The 17351-nt window shown below is 53.7% G+C and overlaps 1 protein-coding gene across 1 annotated transcript; it reads right to left on the reverse strand.

The window, feature by feature from the left end:
* Nucleotides 1-367: 367 nt before the first annotated feature.
* Nucleotides 368-8721, reverse strand: LOC102565075 (hepatocyte nuclear factor 6). Its single transcript, XM_006273296.2, has 2 exons — nt 7788-8721; nt 368-673 (listed from the first exon to the last, which is right to left on the reverse strand). The coding sequence occupies exons 1-2, from the start codon at nt 8719-8721 to the stop codon at nt 372-374; spliced, it is 1236 nt and encodes a 411-aa protein (XP_006273358.1). The 3' UTR covers nt 368-371.
* Between the last annotated feature and the right edge of the window lie 8630 nt (nt 8722-17351).

Raw genomic sequence — 17351 nt, forward strand, 5'->3', positions numbered from 1 at the left:
CGTGACCACTAGGCCTCATGCCCAGCTCGAGGCAAGAGCCAAGACCCGGCTCCAACCGCTGGATGACACAGCCCCCTGCGCTCCTCCCCAGACGAGGGCACAACTCAGACGTCCGGGCTCTTCACCAGGCAGCACCTTTGGGATGGGGAAACACCTGGCTCTTGAAGGGCCACACCCCCCACTTTTTGCCCAGCTGGGCACTGCGGCAGGGACGGAGCCACCCCGCTGGCACCAGCTCACTGCTGATTTACATCCTCCGAGGGGCCAAATCCTCAGCAGGCCTCACGGGGTATAAATCAGGCCCAGGGCCCAGGTGGAGGATGCATCCTGACCCCCTTCATATCCCCCAGCTCCAGCCCCCCTGTTTCCCATCATGCTTTGGTGCAGGCCACGGCGGTGCCGGGGGCGTGGGCGGGTGCAGCGGGGGTCCGGCCGTCCTCCATCCACTTGTCCAGGCTGCGGCGCCGGGCGTTCATGAAGAAGTTGCTGACGGTGGAGAGCTCGAGGCCCAGCTGCTGGGCGATGGTGAGCTGCAGTTCCTTGGAGGGGCGCTGGTTCTCGTGGAAGATGGCGTGCAGCGTGCGGCGCTGGATGTCCGTGAAGACCAGGCGGTGTCGCTTAGGCGCGTGGCTTCGCTCGGCCTTGCTTTGCTCTTGCTCTTTCCGCTTGCAGGCTGTGGGGTTGGGGCAGAGCAAGGGGGGTCAGACATGCAGGGTGCTGGGGAGCAGAGGGGCAGAAACCCCCTGCCCTGAGGAATCTGCCCCCTCCTGGGGTCCGTTCTTGTCTCATAGCCCCCCTCCCCCGAGCCCTCTGGATGGGATCCGCCAGGTTGCTATCTCGTGTGCCTTCACCCCATGCCAGGCCCCAGGGAAAGCGTGGACCCCTCCCCACTGCCCCGCTCCGGGGGCTGTACAGATACCTGCTGCACAGAGCTCTCCATCTGGGGACAGTGGGAGGGGAAACTGGGGGGGCAGAGAATAAGGCCAAGGTTTCCTGGCAGGGTGGTTGCAGAACTGGGTCTGCTGAGTGCCGGGCAGGGGGTGGGCAATGAAACTCAGGAGTCCTGGCTCTCCTCCCACCCCCTCCAGACTAGAGTAGGACCCAGGTGTCCTGCTCCCCCAGCCATAACCACTACACTGCACCCCCTTCCCCGAGCAAAGGGCTTCTAGTCTCTGCCCTCCCTGCTCTACCCATTGCACCCTGCTGCAGGGGGGGCAATGATGACACCACCGCATTGACCAGACGACAGCTGACCACAGCTGCAAGCTCCCAGCATCCTCCCATATCAGCACATTGGTGCAGGCAGCCAGGAAATGCACTTGGCCGCAGAGCTGGGCTGCAGCATGGACGCCTGGGGTCTCTTGCTGGGGGGGTATGGTGCAGGGGGGAGAAGCAGGACACCTGGGTGCTATTCTCCAACACGGTGTGGGCCTGGACAAGGCCCTCGGGGGAGATTCCCTGGGGAGCTCCCAGGAAGGCACCTTGGAGGTGGATGGGAAAGCAGTTGCCTATATCCCCTAGATTTAACCCTTTTCCCCTAGGTTTAACCTTGTTCTAAATCCCTTAGGTCTAACCCTTTAACTCTACACCGCACTCCAGGGCAGCAAGTCGGCTTCAAGATGCAGATGCCACAAGATAGGAGGCGAGATCAGGCACCTGACTCCCCTGAGATGCATCTCTCTGCCCCGGGAGCCTGCCCAGGGGTGAGGGGATTCAAAGCCAAGCCCCATTCACACTGCCAGACTCCTGGGTCCCAGTCCCACGTGGCCTCCCACTCACTATGGGCTCAGCCCCGCCAGGCACACGTGTCTCTGGAGATGTCTAAACCCCCTGGGCTCCACCCAACCCGGCCAGAGACCCTAGTTTCCTCATATGCTTTTTCCCACAGGTTGCACAACCGCAAATAACAGCAGTATTCCCCCACCCCATCCGAGCTGCTAGAAGCCGCCGTTGATATTGCACCCAGAGTTGGGGTAGTTCGGGGGTCCCTGGGCTGCCCCTTAACTCTTTGCTTCCTGAATCAACCATGGGGCTGGCAGGGCCCTCTGGGGCCACATACAGTCCAGGCTGGATCCACTGGGGGGTCCTGGCAGACCCTGTCACTCGCCTGGCCTCCACGGGCCCCCCATGAGACAGCAAACCCTACTCCCAAGCCCTTAGGCCCTGGGCTTCTATCACCACCGAGATGTACAGCTCCTGGCGCGGGCCATGCTGGTACCAGGGGACCTGCCCCAAGGGGAAGCACTGGGAAGCACCTGCCCCCACCAGGCACCATGAGAACAACCCCCTGTCCAGACGTGGCACTGCTTTTTATCACTGTGATCTATGGGTCTGTCTTGGTGCGGAGACATGAGTGCCCGGCCTGCCCCCTCCCCATCCTCCCGCCCCGCGCTGCGCCTGATAGAAAATATTGATCAGAGCTGAGCGCAGCCGGCAACAGCAGCCGGTTTCGTGTTAACCCTTGCCAGGCTGGGCCGAAGGAGATGTGGGAGGGAGAGAGAAGGGGGCACAGGCTGTGGCTATAACCCAGGCCCTGAGCTGGACACCCCTGGCCAATATACAGCAGCTCCAGCCCCTGATTAGCCCCGCCCCTACACTCTGGCCCCACCCCCCTCCCCCAAGGTGGCAGCGGGATTGGCTGGAGAGCAAGGGCTTCAGGCTCTCTGCACACTCAGGCAGGCACCAGGCTATCCTTTGCCCAGACACCAGCTTCTGCTGGGGGTTCAGCTCCTGGGCTGGATTTCAGCTGCATTCAGCCTGGTCTGCAGCTGCAGCCGTCAGGGACCCCCACTGCACTGTCACAGGGCCCTCAGCGATCCTGGGGGTGGCAGTGGTGCCATGGCAGGGGTTATCCAAATAGTCCCAGGGGGCACCCACAGGTCTCTGGGGTTTGTTTAGAGTCAGATGCCCTGGTCTCAGCCTGGCGCAGGCGGTGCCAGGGCCCTTTTGACATCAGTGGGTCCCTGCCCATTACCAGGGCATTCAGAGCTGTGATTTCAGACAGGCAGCCCAAGGGATTTAGGTGCCTGGATCCCTCCCACAGCTGCTTCCCTGGGATCCCAGGCCTGGAGCCGCAGGCTGGAAGCCCGGTGGAAGTCGGCCACATCACTGTCACTGCCACGGCAGGTGACATCATGGCCAGCCCGGGGGTTGCCATAGAGATGCCGCCAGTGCTGGGGGGGAGTGGGTGGAGGGGCATGAGACCACCCATTCTTCCTTTTGGACCTGAGGGTGGGGGTTGCCCCTTTAAGGTTACTAGGAGGCCAGATGATGGGTGACATCACCCCCAGCGGGCCTGATTCTCCTGGATCCCCCACGCGGTACAAGGATCCCGGCCCCGCGTCGAGGTGCCAGCACAGAGTGAAGGAGCCTAACACCCGCTGCAGACTTGGCCCTGGCTTGGCCTAGATGACACAGGGTGGGGGGAGCAGGAAGAGCAGCTAATTTTGGCAAATCCAAAATCGATGCTTCCCGGGCAGAAAAGCCCCTGGGGCCAGGGGTGCAGGGGATTGTGGGTAGTTTGCTACCAGCCTGCGACTGTCACTGCCCATGCGGGGAAGGAGGAGGGGGAAGAAATCGATGGCTTCTCTTAAACGAAGCACCCCGGGATAGCAGGGGGCACACTGAGAGGTCACCCCCGCCCCCACCGCCTGCCTCCAGCATGGGGCTCTGACAGCCGTCACCCCCCTCCTGCAGCCCCCTGGCTGGGGTGGAGCCCGGGGGTCCGGGCTGGCAGGCCCAGGCACCTCTCCAGAGCACCCCCTCCCCGGCAGGGATCTAAGCATTGGGCCACATGCACTTCTTGCCGCAAAGAAGGAGCACCCAGGAGTCCAGTGCACATCACACAGGCAATGTCCTCCCTGGACCGGATCCATCATCAGCTCCAGCTGTTCCTGTGTGTCCAGCCACAAACACCCCCCGCATCCCCACCAAGGCACCTGGCTGGTAGCTGTAGGGAGATGGCTCAGGGACTGTCCAAGCCCCTAAAGCCTTTGGGCGCTGATAGACATCCCAGCCTGAAATTGTAGGGCCGAGGCACCCCATGTGGTGTCCTGCCTCCCAGTCACCCCTGTTCCAAGCACTAGAGCACGAGCCCCTCCCAGAGCTGGGCACAGCACCCAGGAGTCCTGGTGCCCTGGTCCCAATACAGTCACCTTGCCTTTTCAAAACCCAGGAGTCCCTCCTGCTGTAGCCAGTGCTCCCTGCTGCCTTGTGTCCCCACAGCAGTTTGTGTTGTGGGGGAAGGTGATTCCCATAGATCTCCCCATCCCTCTACCTCCTGCAAAGGGCCTTGAGCAGGCAGAGGGGGGATTTGAACTTATCATCCTCCATGCCCCGACCCCTGCACTGCTCCATTCCTCCCTAGCACCCACAATCCCCACAGCCAAGGCCCAGCACAGACACACGACGTATTGACCCTGGAATAAATTGTCCTGACACTGAAATACCAGGAGAGTGGACACAGGCCACACCATCTCACCCCACTAGAAGATCAATCTTGCCCCAGTATAAGTTGCCCTGGAGGACAGCAGGATACCCTGGTATGAGTTCCCCCAGGGTAACGGCCATCTGTCTGCTCCACTTCACCCTGGATTAGCCCTCTGCTCAGGGCAACCGGCTCCACTGCCTCCTCACAGCCAGGTGCTGCGATGGCATCCTGCTGAGCCACAGACGTGTGTCCGCTCCTTCCTCTGGTTACTCTGGGGTAAGCTTCCGGACCAGGTTGTGCCAGGACCAGGGTGATTTGGGTGATGCCTCTGAGCTGAGCCCAGGCCAGGATGGGGCACTTGCCACCCTCCCCCGCCAACCCCACAGATGATCATTTTGAAGTCTCCCCAGAGCTTTGATTGCCCCGGGCAGTTCTCACCCTCTGCATCTGGGCAGGGCCTGTTGCCCCACCGCAGCCAGAGCCATTGGGTATCCTTGTGCCCCCAGGAATGACACAGCAGGGGCACGAGGAAATCCCCCAGGAGACATTCAAAGGCCAGGTGCTAGGTTCTCTGCACACCAAAGGGACCTGGGCACAGAGACAGGGGCTGGGGCATAGGGGTGGGGCGGAAATGCCAGCACCAACTCAGCCTGGGCTCTTTCACTGCTTAGAGCAGCCCTGGGGCTGCTCCAGTCTGTGCTCTGGTTCCCTGGGTCCAAAGCAAGTAGGGGATAGCCCAATTGTGGCCAGGCTGGGCCCCAGCTTCCCCAGGAAGCCAGGCCACTGGGCAGACCTTTCCCCAGACAGCAAGCAGCACCCTGCAGCGGCTGCGCTCTGGGCTGTGATGAGTTACGGGGACTCAGCCCTGAGTCCCATGTGTCCAGCCTGGATCTGGCCAGGGGGGTGGGCACAGACGGACAAAGCAGTGCCTCCACAGAGCAGTTCGCTGCCTGCTGCAGAGTGCTCCATGCTCGAGGGGTTTCCATCACTCCCTCCCATCTCTGCAGGATTGGGCCCCCATGGGCTTCCCCCTTCCCAGCAGCCTGGGCCACCCAAGGGCCTGGGTCACAGCAGTTGCAGCCATCCCCCACCTCCCTGAGGCTCCTGGCTTCTCCCTCTGCCAGTGTTTTGTCTGGAGGCAGCTACTGCAAGGGAATGTGGTGCCAATCCTGGAGGGCTGGGGTGGGCATGGTGAGTCTGGGCAGTGCCCAGCACGGCTGCTCTGAGCTTGGGGGTTCTCAGCGGCAGCCCAAGTGCCCCCAGCCTGCTGGGGCTGGCCAGGACATATCAAACACCTTCCCGTAGGTCACAGCTTTGAGCTGGATGCAGCCCTGTGTAGACTGGGGATCACAGGATGTCACAGCCCAGGGGCTGCTTCTCTCCTGGATGCTGATGGGGGTTTTGAGTGTGTCCCTTGAAGAGGGAACAGCCAGCCCTCCCGATGGAGCCCGTTCATCACTGTGCTTGCCCACTAGTGACGGGTGTGTGAGGGTGCTCACAAGAGCCAAACCACAGACAATCGCACAGGACAGCATCTGCCCTGTTTCATGCCAGGTCCAGGAGCTGCCGGGGCAGAGACGTGGAAGGACAAGACGAGGCGCGGGGAAGCAGAGTGAGGCACAGGGAGAGCAGCGGGCCCCACAGCCCATCCTGCATAAGGTCCAAGCAGGGGTCTCCTGCCTTGGTGCAGAGAGGAGTTGGGGTGCGAGAGGTTCAAGGAGACCCCGATTTATCTACCCCAAAGCAAAGCAACCATCCCTGGGCCTGAAGAGGGGACCTGCCTACCCCATGTCCACCCACCAGCCCCTTCCTGCCCACCTGGGCTTCACTCCCAGCTGCCTTCTGCCAGGAGCACAGAGCTGGGGTGCAGCTTCACAGGACCCAGGAGGCTGGATCAGACCTGATTGGGCTGATGCCAAGGGGCTGGAGTGATGGGAGCTACTTCCAGGGCTAGGCTGGACCCAGCTTGTGGGGAGAAGGGCCCTGTCCCTACGCCAACCCTTTTAAGAACCAGAGCTGCCTGTGGGGTCTCCGCCCCAACCAGCCAGCAGCTCACCATGGGCAGGCAGCCCATCCCATCGCCATCTGAACCCACGGCTGGGCCAGGGCCTGAGCTGATTGATGGCCCCCCATGGACAGGCCGGTTCCTTCCCTCCTCACCTTGCTATGTGGGATCATCCCCTTCCTTCCCCTGCTGCTGTCTGAATATTGCCCCTGCCTCCTGTCAAGCCCCCATCATATGACATGAAACATATGAGACCCCCCTGATACCTTCCCAGGGGAGAGGACCAGGCTGGACTCCCAGTCCAAACCTTTGCCTGGGGTCCACAGAGCCCTCAGAGTCAGGTGGGGAAGGAGTGAGGGGCCTCGTCTGCAGAGATTTGAGGGAGATAAATCCGGCTAAGCTCCCAGCTGCCTGCAGCTGGATGTAAGAGCCCAACTCAGCCATGGGGCCAGGTAGGGAGGGTGGCCAAAGCCCTCCAAGCCCATGAGGGGAGGAAGGGATGAGGGGCACTGACTTCTGTCCCAGACATCTTCAAGGGCAAGATGTGGCTGCATCACTGTGCTCCCCCCTCAACAGCAGGGGTGGCTCTGGCCATGAGCTAGACTTGAGCCCCGGGTCCATCACAAGATGGTTTCACTGCTCTACAGCCCCTCTGTGCTTGGCAGAGCCCAGGATGGAGACAGCCCTCCCCACCATCCAAACCCATCCAGGAGCCCATGAGGGTGTCTAAGCCACCGGGACCTAGGCACCCGTCAAGATCTGCTGGTGTCTGGCTTCAAGCCAGTCTAAAGAGGCTGAGCATAACACAGTCGCCCCCAGCTCAGCACGGGGCCCTCATGCCTTCCCATGAACAATTTACCCCCCACAATCTCATCTGGGGGCACCAACTCCTTTGATGCATGTGGGACCCCACAGGGCTTGGCCCAGGCCCTCGAGGACTGGAGAGATCACATTCAACCAGCCCCAGAGCAGCAAAGGTTGGGGAGATTTTTGCGGGGAGGGGAGGGGAAAGGCATAAGCACCTTTAACAGCATAACGGGGAGTGAGGGGATGCTAGAACCCCCCAGCAACAATTCAGGGCAAAGCTGGAGAGAGACACTGCATTGCCCAGAGGTTACTGGTGCAACCCGCAGTCAGTGTGCACGGCTGCAGCTGGAACACCAATCCACGGCTCCAATGCACCTCCTTACTCGTGCCCCTGGTGGCTTTATCCAGGGCTCGCCTTCTGCAACGGCATGAGAGGCCTGGTCTTTGCCATTGGTGACTCTCACCAGATCCATCCCTGGCTTGCCCTGTATTGTCCCTGGCTGGCTGCCTGCCCAGGCCGGGGTTGGGGGGAATAAAAGATCTTACCTTCTAACCTTAGAGCAGCCATCCGCTGGAACTCGGGCTCTTGCAGCCATCGCCACATCCTCTTGAAGGTCTCCCGCCCAGACTTGAGCTTACTCCAGGGTTTCGGGTTCCTGAGAAGGTCCGACAAGGTGCCCTGGGATCGGCACAGCACCCGCTCGGCAAAGATGGCCTGGGGGATGCTGTAGCGCTTGAGCTCGGCAATGATGCGCTGAGCCACCTCCTTGGTGTTGATCTCCTCCAGCTGGCTGGACAGTACAGCCGTCTGGGTGGACAATGGTGGATTGGGCCGGGAGCTGGCGTCTGCCCGGGGGTGCCCATAGTGGGGCTGGCTGATGCCGCCAGGGGAGCTCAGGGCCGAGCTCTGGGAAGGTGACATCTCCCGTGAGAAGGGCTGGTCCATGCGGGCAAACATGGCAGAGTGGGCGTCGAAGCCATTGGCGCCCACCATCTTCTCGCCGCCCAAGTGTCCAGCCGAGTGGGCGTAGCTGTGCATGGGTGGCAGGTTGGGGCTAGGCAGGGAGCCAAGGCCCTGCCCCATGCCCAGATCCTTGTGGTAGGGGCTGTAGAAGTTGCCCCCTGAGCCCAGGCCCCGCTCCTCCCTCATCAGTGTGAAGCTCCCAATGACGTTGCCCACAGGCAGGCACTGGTGCGGGTGGTGCTGATGGTGGAACTTCTCATGCAGCGGCTGCAGAGGCGTCAGCGTCGTGTAGCTGCTGGGGCTGCCTGTGGGCGAGTCACCCCCAAAGCCCAGCCCGGGGTGCAGCGAGGAGGCCAGGGGGTGCTCAGCCCGGTGGTACTCGCTGCCCTCCAGCACCGAGGCCACCAGCGAGGGTCTGGGGAGTGCGGCGTGCAGGGCTCGGCCTTGACTCTGCATGAGTTCCTGCTCCTGGGCCGACAGGTCCCCGGTGTTCTCCAAGCCCAGCTGGACATTCATGGCTCCGGGTTAGCGCATCCTCTCTTTATTCGCTTGGGCGGTCATTAATCTCTGGCCTCTTGAGTGCGGGGAAGGGCCAGCAGGGTTGTCAGGGGCTGGGAGGGGACGTCTCTTTGCCTTGAACCAGTGGGGAGGGGAAAAGAGGGGAGACATCTAGCAGCAGTGGGGCTGTGGACTGGCAAAGCCACCCACCCAGCTCTTTGGGGAGGGGAGACCAAAACAGACAGCGCACAAAATGCCAACCCTGAGGAGAGGCAACCTCACTGTACCACCCCAAGCCCCTGAACAACCTGTTTATCTGGGATCAGGGACATTTCCCCCCAAGTGGCTCGGGGGGAGGAGATGGAGTCTAGCTTGGGTAGATAAATGCCCTCCTCTTAGCCCCCCAAACCAGAGAGAAAGTGGAGGCGGAATGCAGCTTACCTAGTGCTGGCAGTGGGAGCCCCTAGACATGCTTGCAAGACGGAGAGCCTAGAAAACACATAGACAACAGACAAATCAATCGCGATGCAAAGGCTGGTGCTGCCTGAAGTCTTCAGAGAGTCCCTTGCCCAGGACGGGGAGCTGCACCTGGCGGCCACTGGGCTTCAGGAACCGGCTGCTACCCACAACCCAAGGAAGCTGGAAGGCTGGGACCCAGTTCAGGGTTTCCTTGCTCAGTGCTATCATCTTTGTGTCTCCTGCACGCACAAACACCCTCCCACGCTCTCGCCCCCCAGCTCCAGCCAGCAGATCTGTGCATCGATTGCCCAAGCAAACCCACCGCTTGCCTGACAGATGTGTGAGCAGCTGCCAACCTCCTGTAACCCCTTCGGCCCCAGCGCCCAGCTGGTGCGGGGGTCTCACGTGGGAGGGCTGGGGGTTTTGAAGGGAAGGGGATCCAGATTACATTGATTTTGCAGCATGCTCTTATGCTGTGAGCCAGGGAACTCTGGACCCCCTTATACCTGCTCCCTCAGCACCTCATTCCCTGCATCTGCCCATCACCGCGGCTTTTCAGTACATCCAACATCAGCAGCACAGCCCAGTCCAGCCGACTGCATCTCCTCCCTAGACTGTTTACAATCTCCCCCTTCCTTCTGCAGGAGACCACAAATCAATCTCTATACAGTCTCTCTATAGATTAACCTATAAAGACCCAGTGAAGTGAGATTGGTGCCAGCAGAGAGGAAACATCTATACAAAGCCATGGGCATTTCACAAACACTCACTCAGATGAGCTATAGGTATGGATAACATACCTACATCCAAATGATATCCCTATTAAATATAGATAATATAGGTCTATCCAATGAGATCTAGAAAATAGACATATCCAATGATATACCTATATCAAGTGTTATACCTGTTATATATATAATATATATCCAGTGAGATATAGATGGAGATAATGTAGGTATATCCAATGACTTGCCTATATTCAATGATATCCTTATTAGTTATAGAATTATAGATATTATGTCTATCCAATGAGATATAAATCATAGACATACCCAATATAGGTATACCAATGGTATACCTATATCAAATGACATACCTATTAAATATAGATAACAGGTGTATCCAATGAGATATAAATTTAGATAATGTAGGTATATCCAATTATATCCCTATTACATACCAATAATATAGGTTTAGCCAACAGATAATATAGACATAACCATGATATACCTACATCAAATGATGCATCTATTAAATATACATAATACAGATATATCTAATGAGATGTAGGTATAGATAATGTAGATATATCCAATTATATACCAATATCAAATAATATACCTATTATATATAATATAGATATATCCAATGAGATTTAGATGTACATAATGTAGGTATATCCAATGATATACCTATATCCAACTAAATCCCTTATTAGATATAGAATTATAGATTGTATAGGTCTATCCAATGAGATATAAATCATAGACATACTCAATAACATACCTACATCAAATGATATACCTACTAAATATAAATAATATAAGTGTATCCAATAAATGTAGATAATGCAGGTATATCCAATTATATCCCTAGTAACATACCAATAATATGGGTCTATCCAACAGCTAATATAGACATATCCAATGATATGCATATGTCATATGATATATCCATTAGATAGATCTATCCAATGAGATGTAGATATAGATACTGTAGGTATCTACCTACCTATATCCAATGATATTCCTATTATAATATAGGCATATCTCATGCTATACCTATAACTAGGTACCCTAGGTATATAGGGAAATCAATACCAATGATTTCCCTATTAGATATGGATAACATAGGTAAGTAGTTATAATCTATCTATCTATCTATCTATCTATCTATCTATCTATCTATCTATCTATCTATCTATTGTTGTAGTTATGTATAGATGTCTATCTATCATTACAGTTATAGTGTATATACAATATATAACCACATTATAAAACATAATAGAATGATCTATAATGCCATGCCTCACCTGCCTCCAGTACATATACGTACCTGCGTTATATCTACTCACCTACCTATCTTCTCACCTACCCGTGTCTCTGCAGCGCGAGTCGGACCCGTCCGGCCGCACCTGTCTCGGTCCCTCCGTGCGGTGCAGCCGCGTCCTCCCCGCCCCGCCTGCGCGCCCCGCAGCGCCCGGGTCCGGGGGCCGCAAGCCGGGAGGGTCCCAGCCCCGCCCCGGCCCCGGCCCGCAGCCCCGAGCCCGCGCTGTGCGGGGCCGCCGCCGCCGCCGCCTCCTCCCGCACCGGGTGCGGAGCAGGCGCCGCCCCGCCAGCACGGCCCCGGGAGAGGCCGCGGGGCCTGAGCGGCTCCGGCGGCTCCCGGCTCCGCCGCCCCGAGCCCCGAGCCCGCGGGGAGAGCCGGGCTGGGAGCGGGCTCTGCCGGGGCGGGGCGGGGCGGGGGGGGGAGCGAGGTGTGATGTGTGCGTGCGCGTGTGTGTGTATACATGCGTGTGCACGGGCGCGTGTCTATACATGTGTGTGCGCGCGCGCGCGATGTGTATGTGCGTCTGTGAGTGTGCGTGTGTGTGCAAGAGCGTGTGTGTGTGATTTGTGTGCGTATGTGTATACATGTGTGTGATGTCTGTGTGTGTGCACGTGCGCTTGTGTATACATGCGTGAACGTGCGCGCGCGTATGCGCTGTGTATGGGCGCCTGTGCGTGTGCGCGCACGGGCGTGTGTGTGTGTGAGTGTTATCTGTGTGCGCTTGTGTATACGTGTGTGATGTCTGTGTGCATGTGTGCACGTGCGTGTGTGTGTGTGCGCATAGGGGTGTGCGCGCGCGCGTGTGTAGGCATGTGTGTTATGTGTGTGCATGTGTTGCGCGTGTGCTTGCGTGTATATGTGTTTGTGTGTGCGTGTGCTGTGTGTGTGCGGGTGTGTATGCATGTGTGCTGTGTGCGCGCGCCTGAGCTGTGTATGTGTGCGCGCGTCTGTATGCGTGTGTCGTGCTGCGTGTGTGCATGTGTGTTGGGTATGCGTGTGCGCGCGCGTTGTGTGTGCGCGCGTATCCGGGTGCGCACGGGTGTGTTGGGTGCGTGCACTGTCTGGTGCCTCCACGGAGACCCCGGGCGCCGGCCCCACGCTCGCGGGGCGCCCCCGGGGCTCCTCCGCACCTACCGGCGCCGCCGCCGGGCCCGGCACCCGCGGGGGGAGGCGCTGGGGGTAAAGGGGGCCCCCGTCTCCGTCTCCAATACGCACACACTCGCGCGCACACGAGTATGCACACACACGTATGCGTGCACACACTCACCTCCACTCACCCGTACACTCACACGCGCGCTCACATGTACACACACACGCTAAGCAACTGGACTCGGTGCGGGACCCAGATCCGGCCGTGGGTTCGCCTGGGCCCGGGGCTCCTGGGGAGGTGGCGGAACCCGGGGACCCCCCTCCCCCCCGAGGGGCCGCACGGGGCCGGACCCTGCCACCCGCTGTGCTGCGGCGCTGAGCACCGCCCGCAGCGCCCCGCACCCGCACTGCTCGTGCTGCCGTCATCTTCGTCGTCATCATCACAGTCACTAGCGGCATTCCTGCCGCTACCCCCGACGGGCACTGCTGGCACAGCACTGGTGCTGTCATCGTCCCCATCGCTGCTATCGCTATCGTACTGCTGTCATCGTCACTGCTCTCGCCAGTGTCACTGCCACTCACCACCGGCTCGTCATTCCCATGACCAGCATCATGACTATTAGTATTGTTACTGCTCCTATATTATTAGTACTGCCATCCCCACTACTAGTATCCTCAGCGTTACTGCTACCTAGCATTCACTCCTATGATAAGAATTACTATTATCATTAGTATTACTGCTATTTCCCATTATTTCTATGGTCATCATTACTCTTATTATTGTTGCTACTTCAACTACATTATTATTGCTATCATCACTAGTATCATTAGTCTTATTACTACTAGGTTATCTTTATTACTATGATCATCATCGTTACTATCATTGGTGTTACTACTACTATGTTATCACCACCACTACTAGTATCATTAGTCTTACCACTACTTTATCATTACTATGATCATCATCATTACTATTACTGTTACTACGACTACATTGTTACTATCATTATTAATAGTATCATTAGTGTTACTTCCACTTTATCATTATTAGTACTAGCATTACCATTACTATTCGTAGTATTGCTACAACTATATTATTATTGCTATCACCACTACTAGTATCATTAGCGTTACCACTACTTTATCAATATTACCCTGATCATTACTATTATTATTATTCATCATTACTATTAGCACTAGTGTTAGTACAACTTTTTGCATTATTCCTATAATCATTACAATTACTATTACTACTTTATTATTATTACTATAATCATTACTAGTATCACGAATACTAGTTATCATTATTACTATGATCAGCGCCACTATTATGCTACTGTATTTTTATTACTACCATCACCATTACTATTATCACTAGTGGTACTACTATTATATTATCACTACTACTACTATTACTATGAGCATCATCATCACTATTATTATTATTCATCATTACTATTATCACTGGTGTTACTACTACTTTTTCATTATTTCTGTGATAATCACTATTATTATTACTACTATATTATTATTACTATCATAATTACTAGCATCACTATTAATATTGCTACATTATCATTATTACTATGATCATCATCACTATTGCTGTTACTACTGTAGTATTGCTATCATCACCATTACTGTTATCATTAGTGTTACTACTACATTATTACTACTATCATCTCCATTACTGTTATTAGTGTTACTACTACTTATTATGACTACTATCATCATCATTACTATTACCATCATTATTGCTGCTACCCCTAGATCACTATATTATTACTACTACTACTACTACTTTTGGCAGGCTCGTTCCTTGCCATTGAGATCCAATTCTCTTATTCTGATTCTATTTATAAATATGCGATTTTCTCGAGGGTTTTCCTCCTTCCTTCCCCTTGGAAGAAACGGGATTTTATTTCTGCAGCTCGGAGCTGGGTTTGCAATGAGCGAGGGGCGGGCTGGAGTCGAGCTCAGAGCCCTCCAGCAGCTCAGCTACACGAAGTCCGCAGGTAGCAGATGGGGGAATTTAGCAGGTATTTCCAGTAATAACATGGGAAAGTGGTTTGGGGTTTTTTGGTAGTTTTTTTTGTTTTTTTGTTTTTGGTAGAGGAGGCGAACACGACTAGACTCAAACCCTCTGCAGAAAGACGCCAAAATTCCGCTTCCAATTTCTACTGGAATCATGAAAAACAAAAAAAAAAACAAACAAAAAAATCTCCGTCTCTACCAAAAATGCAGCATTCCTCTCCCCAAAAGAGAAGAATCGTTCTCAATCTCTGTGCGCAGGGCGGATTTCGGAGACTCTAACAAGAAAGGCAAAACCCATTTAAATCCCAGGCAGACAAGGGTCTTTGGGTAAATGTGATATCTCTTATTAGACGAAATAAATAGTTGGAAAAATATATCTTTTATTAGACCAAAAGAACATTTTTCCAAACTATTCAGTTGGTCTAATAAAATAAATCATATTTACCCAAGGAACCTTGTCTGTCTATGTCCTTAGACCAACAAGGTTACAACCAACGCCCTTTAAATATCTGGGACACTTGAAAAAATATCTATGTCTAAATCTTTAAATGCCGTAATTGGGATGATCTAGTTGGGGCTGTTCGGGGATGTGACCTCCTGACTGAGGTCTCTTCCAACTTTCATTTTTTATGATTGGAAAATTCTCATGCGCCCAAATGAATACAAAGGACCTAATCAATAGGCGTTGCAATGGGGACCAATGTTGGTATAGTTCATATTCCAATTAAACCTAATTATGAAATAGCAACTTGCTCCTGAACACCTCCTGTGAAACCGTATCGAGCGTCTACAGAAACACTTAGAGGCATTTCTCTCATCAATTCGGATTTTAGCTCTACAGAACAGAGTTTAAAACACCATTTAGTTGATTAATTGCTTTTTATTGATCAATTGGCTGTTTGGCAGGCACATTGGCCCCTTCGCTGAATATATTTAAATACATTTCCCAGGCCATTAAAAGACACAAAATACTTTTAAAACACAAACACACACACACACACACACACACACACACTTCGGTTGGCTTCCCCTTTATCCTATGATGAACAGATCAAAGGCAGCAATTACGAGCTGTTTTTGCGATCATTCACGAGGAGGAAATTAAATTGCGTTTAATACGATTTAGCCCCTTAAAAAAAAGAAAGGAAAATTGCATTACATAAATGTCATATTTCTCTCCCTTTAGGGCTTTTCAAAACAGCTTCAGGACTGTTAATGACATGCCAGCCAAGTTTCTCCCGCTGCTCATCATGGAAGAAGGCTGCTATCACTTAAATGAAGCTCTGGTGCGTATATTTGGGGAGCTTATTTCACTACCAATATCGGCATCTAAAAAAAAAATAGGGAAAATACAGGGGGGAAAATATAGGTTTAAATAAAAATAATTTCACCTCGGAAGTAAACGCAGATCCAAAAACAATGGGGAAAGGACCGTTTAGAAGATGAAATAAAAACGCGTTTCTCCAAATAACTGTAATTTAATATTTTAGAGTCAACAGCATGAAGTACATTTCAGGCATTTATGCACTCTGATCCAGGCGTCTGATGAATTGCCTTACACACCTGCCTTCGGATACAGCGGATGCAGACAGAAGTGACAATTTTCCCCAAGATCTGGCCACAACAAGCGGTGTAAAGCCGTGACCGGACACAGGTACAGGGCTGCAACCCACTTCCAAAATGGTAATGGTGACTGATTGTGCAAGCCCTGACTGCCCAGGCTGCAGTGGTCACTGGATCGTGTGCACGCTCCACACACACTCAGGGGACACGTGTCCCTGCAGTCACATGTAGACGTAGTGATATTGACAAGATGTCAATTTCAAGTGAAATTGACATGAAAAGCTGGGGAGGGGGGGAGGATCCCTTCCCCCAAACCCCTCTAAATAATATATAACGTGCAAAGTCCCTTCCTTTGATTCGTTGTTTCTCTGAGCATGCAGGTGCTTTCAGCCTCCCCCCTCGCACCCACCTCCCTGAAAAGAAGCTAGGTTTTCAAATTAATTTTCCCCGGACATCTCGGGGGGTTGGACTCGATGATTTTTTAAGGTCCCTTCCAGCCCTTAATTTCTATGATTTCTATGATCTCAGTGAACAGATCTGCTAGACGCAGGACAGTTTAGGTTGGTATGGACCAGACACAGGACGCCTGGGAGGGGGGGTGTTAAGGGAGGGGAGGGGAAGGGGGAAATTTCCAAATAAAGAAGCCTGAGGGACAAGCACGAAGTTTTGGAGAATATCTCAGGGCAGACTGCGAATACTGTATAGAAATCAATGAGCCTTGAATCGCCCGCCCCTGGGAGACACCGGTCGATACTGGAAGCAGGAATAGGGACCCGATTGCCCCGGGTCAATCGCGCTGGCGTGAAACCGAAGGCAGTTAGTTACCCCGGGTCTAGTGCGGAGCAAGCCCGCTCCAAATCAGGCCCCTCGTTTTGCATCTAGACTCCAAATCAGAGACAAAAAAGGGAGGGGGCAGCGGGGTGTTAAAACCAAGCCAGCAAACGGGACCTATTGAAAACGCCGCGGATTTTCTCCGAGGAGGCAGACGACGGCGTCAATAGTAAAAGCCGAAGTGTTTGTAATTGCGCTGCAGCTCTGGGCATCTGGATGCGGAGGCGTTTCTATAGATACCTGAGCAATCAATGGGTGCGCGTGTACATATGGGTGTGCGGACGTGTGGGGGGGAGGGGTGTGTCTGTCTGTCTGTATGTGTGTGCCCATGTGAACGTGTGTGTGGAGGGGGTGTATACTGATGTCTGCATGTGTCTATGTATGTACGTGCGCGCGACACATATTATTTATATACTTAAAATGAGACGAGTTAAATAATCTCTGTATATGCAAGTGTAGAAATCATATATATGTGTATAATATTTTTACATATATAATTATATATAATAATATATATTACACACTCACATATATATACACACATACATACATACAGTGTGTGTATGTATATTATTTACACACTGAAACGAGTTCTTTAAGTAATCATCTTTTAAATGTATAAA

The sequence above is a fragment of the Alligator mississippiensis genome, chromosome 15 (genome assembly GCF_030867095.1).
Source record: "Alligator mississippiensis isolate rAllMis1 chromosome 15, rAllMis1, whole genome shotgun sequence".
Lineage (NCBI taxonomy): Eukaryota > Metazoa > Chordata > Crocodylia > Alligatoridae > Alligator > Alligator mississippiensis.

What these genes read in the sequence shown, in the direction of transcription:
- LOC102565075 (XM_006273296.2), bottom strand. Translation starts at nt 8,721, where the DNA reads ATGAATGTCCAGCTGGGCTTGGAGAACACCGGGGACCTGTCGGCCCAG. An exon ending in GGCTGCTCTAAGGTTAGAAG is followed by an intron (nt 674 to 7,787) that starts GTAAGATCTTTT and finishes CCAACCCCACAG; the next exon opens with CCTGCAAGCGGAAAGAGCAA.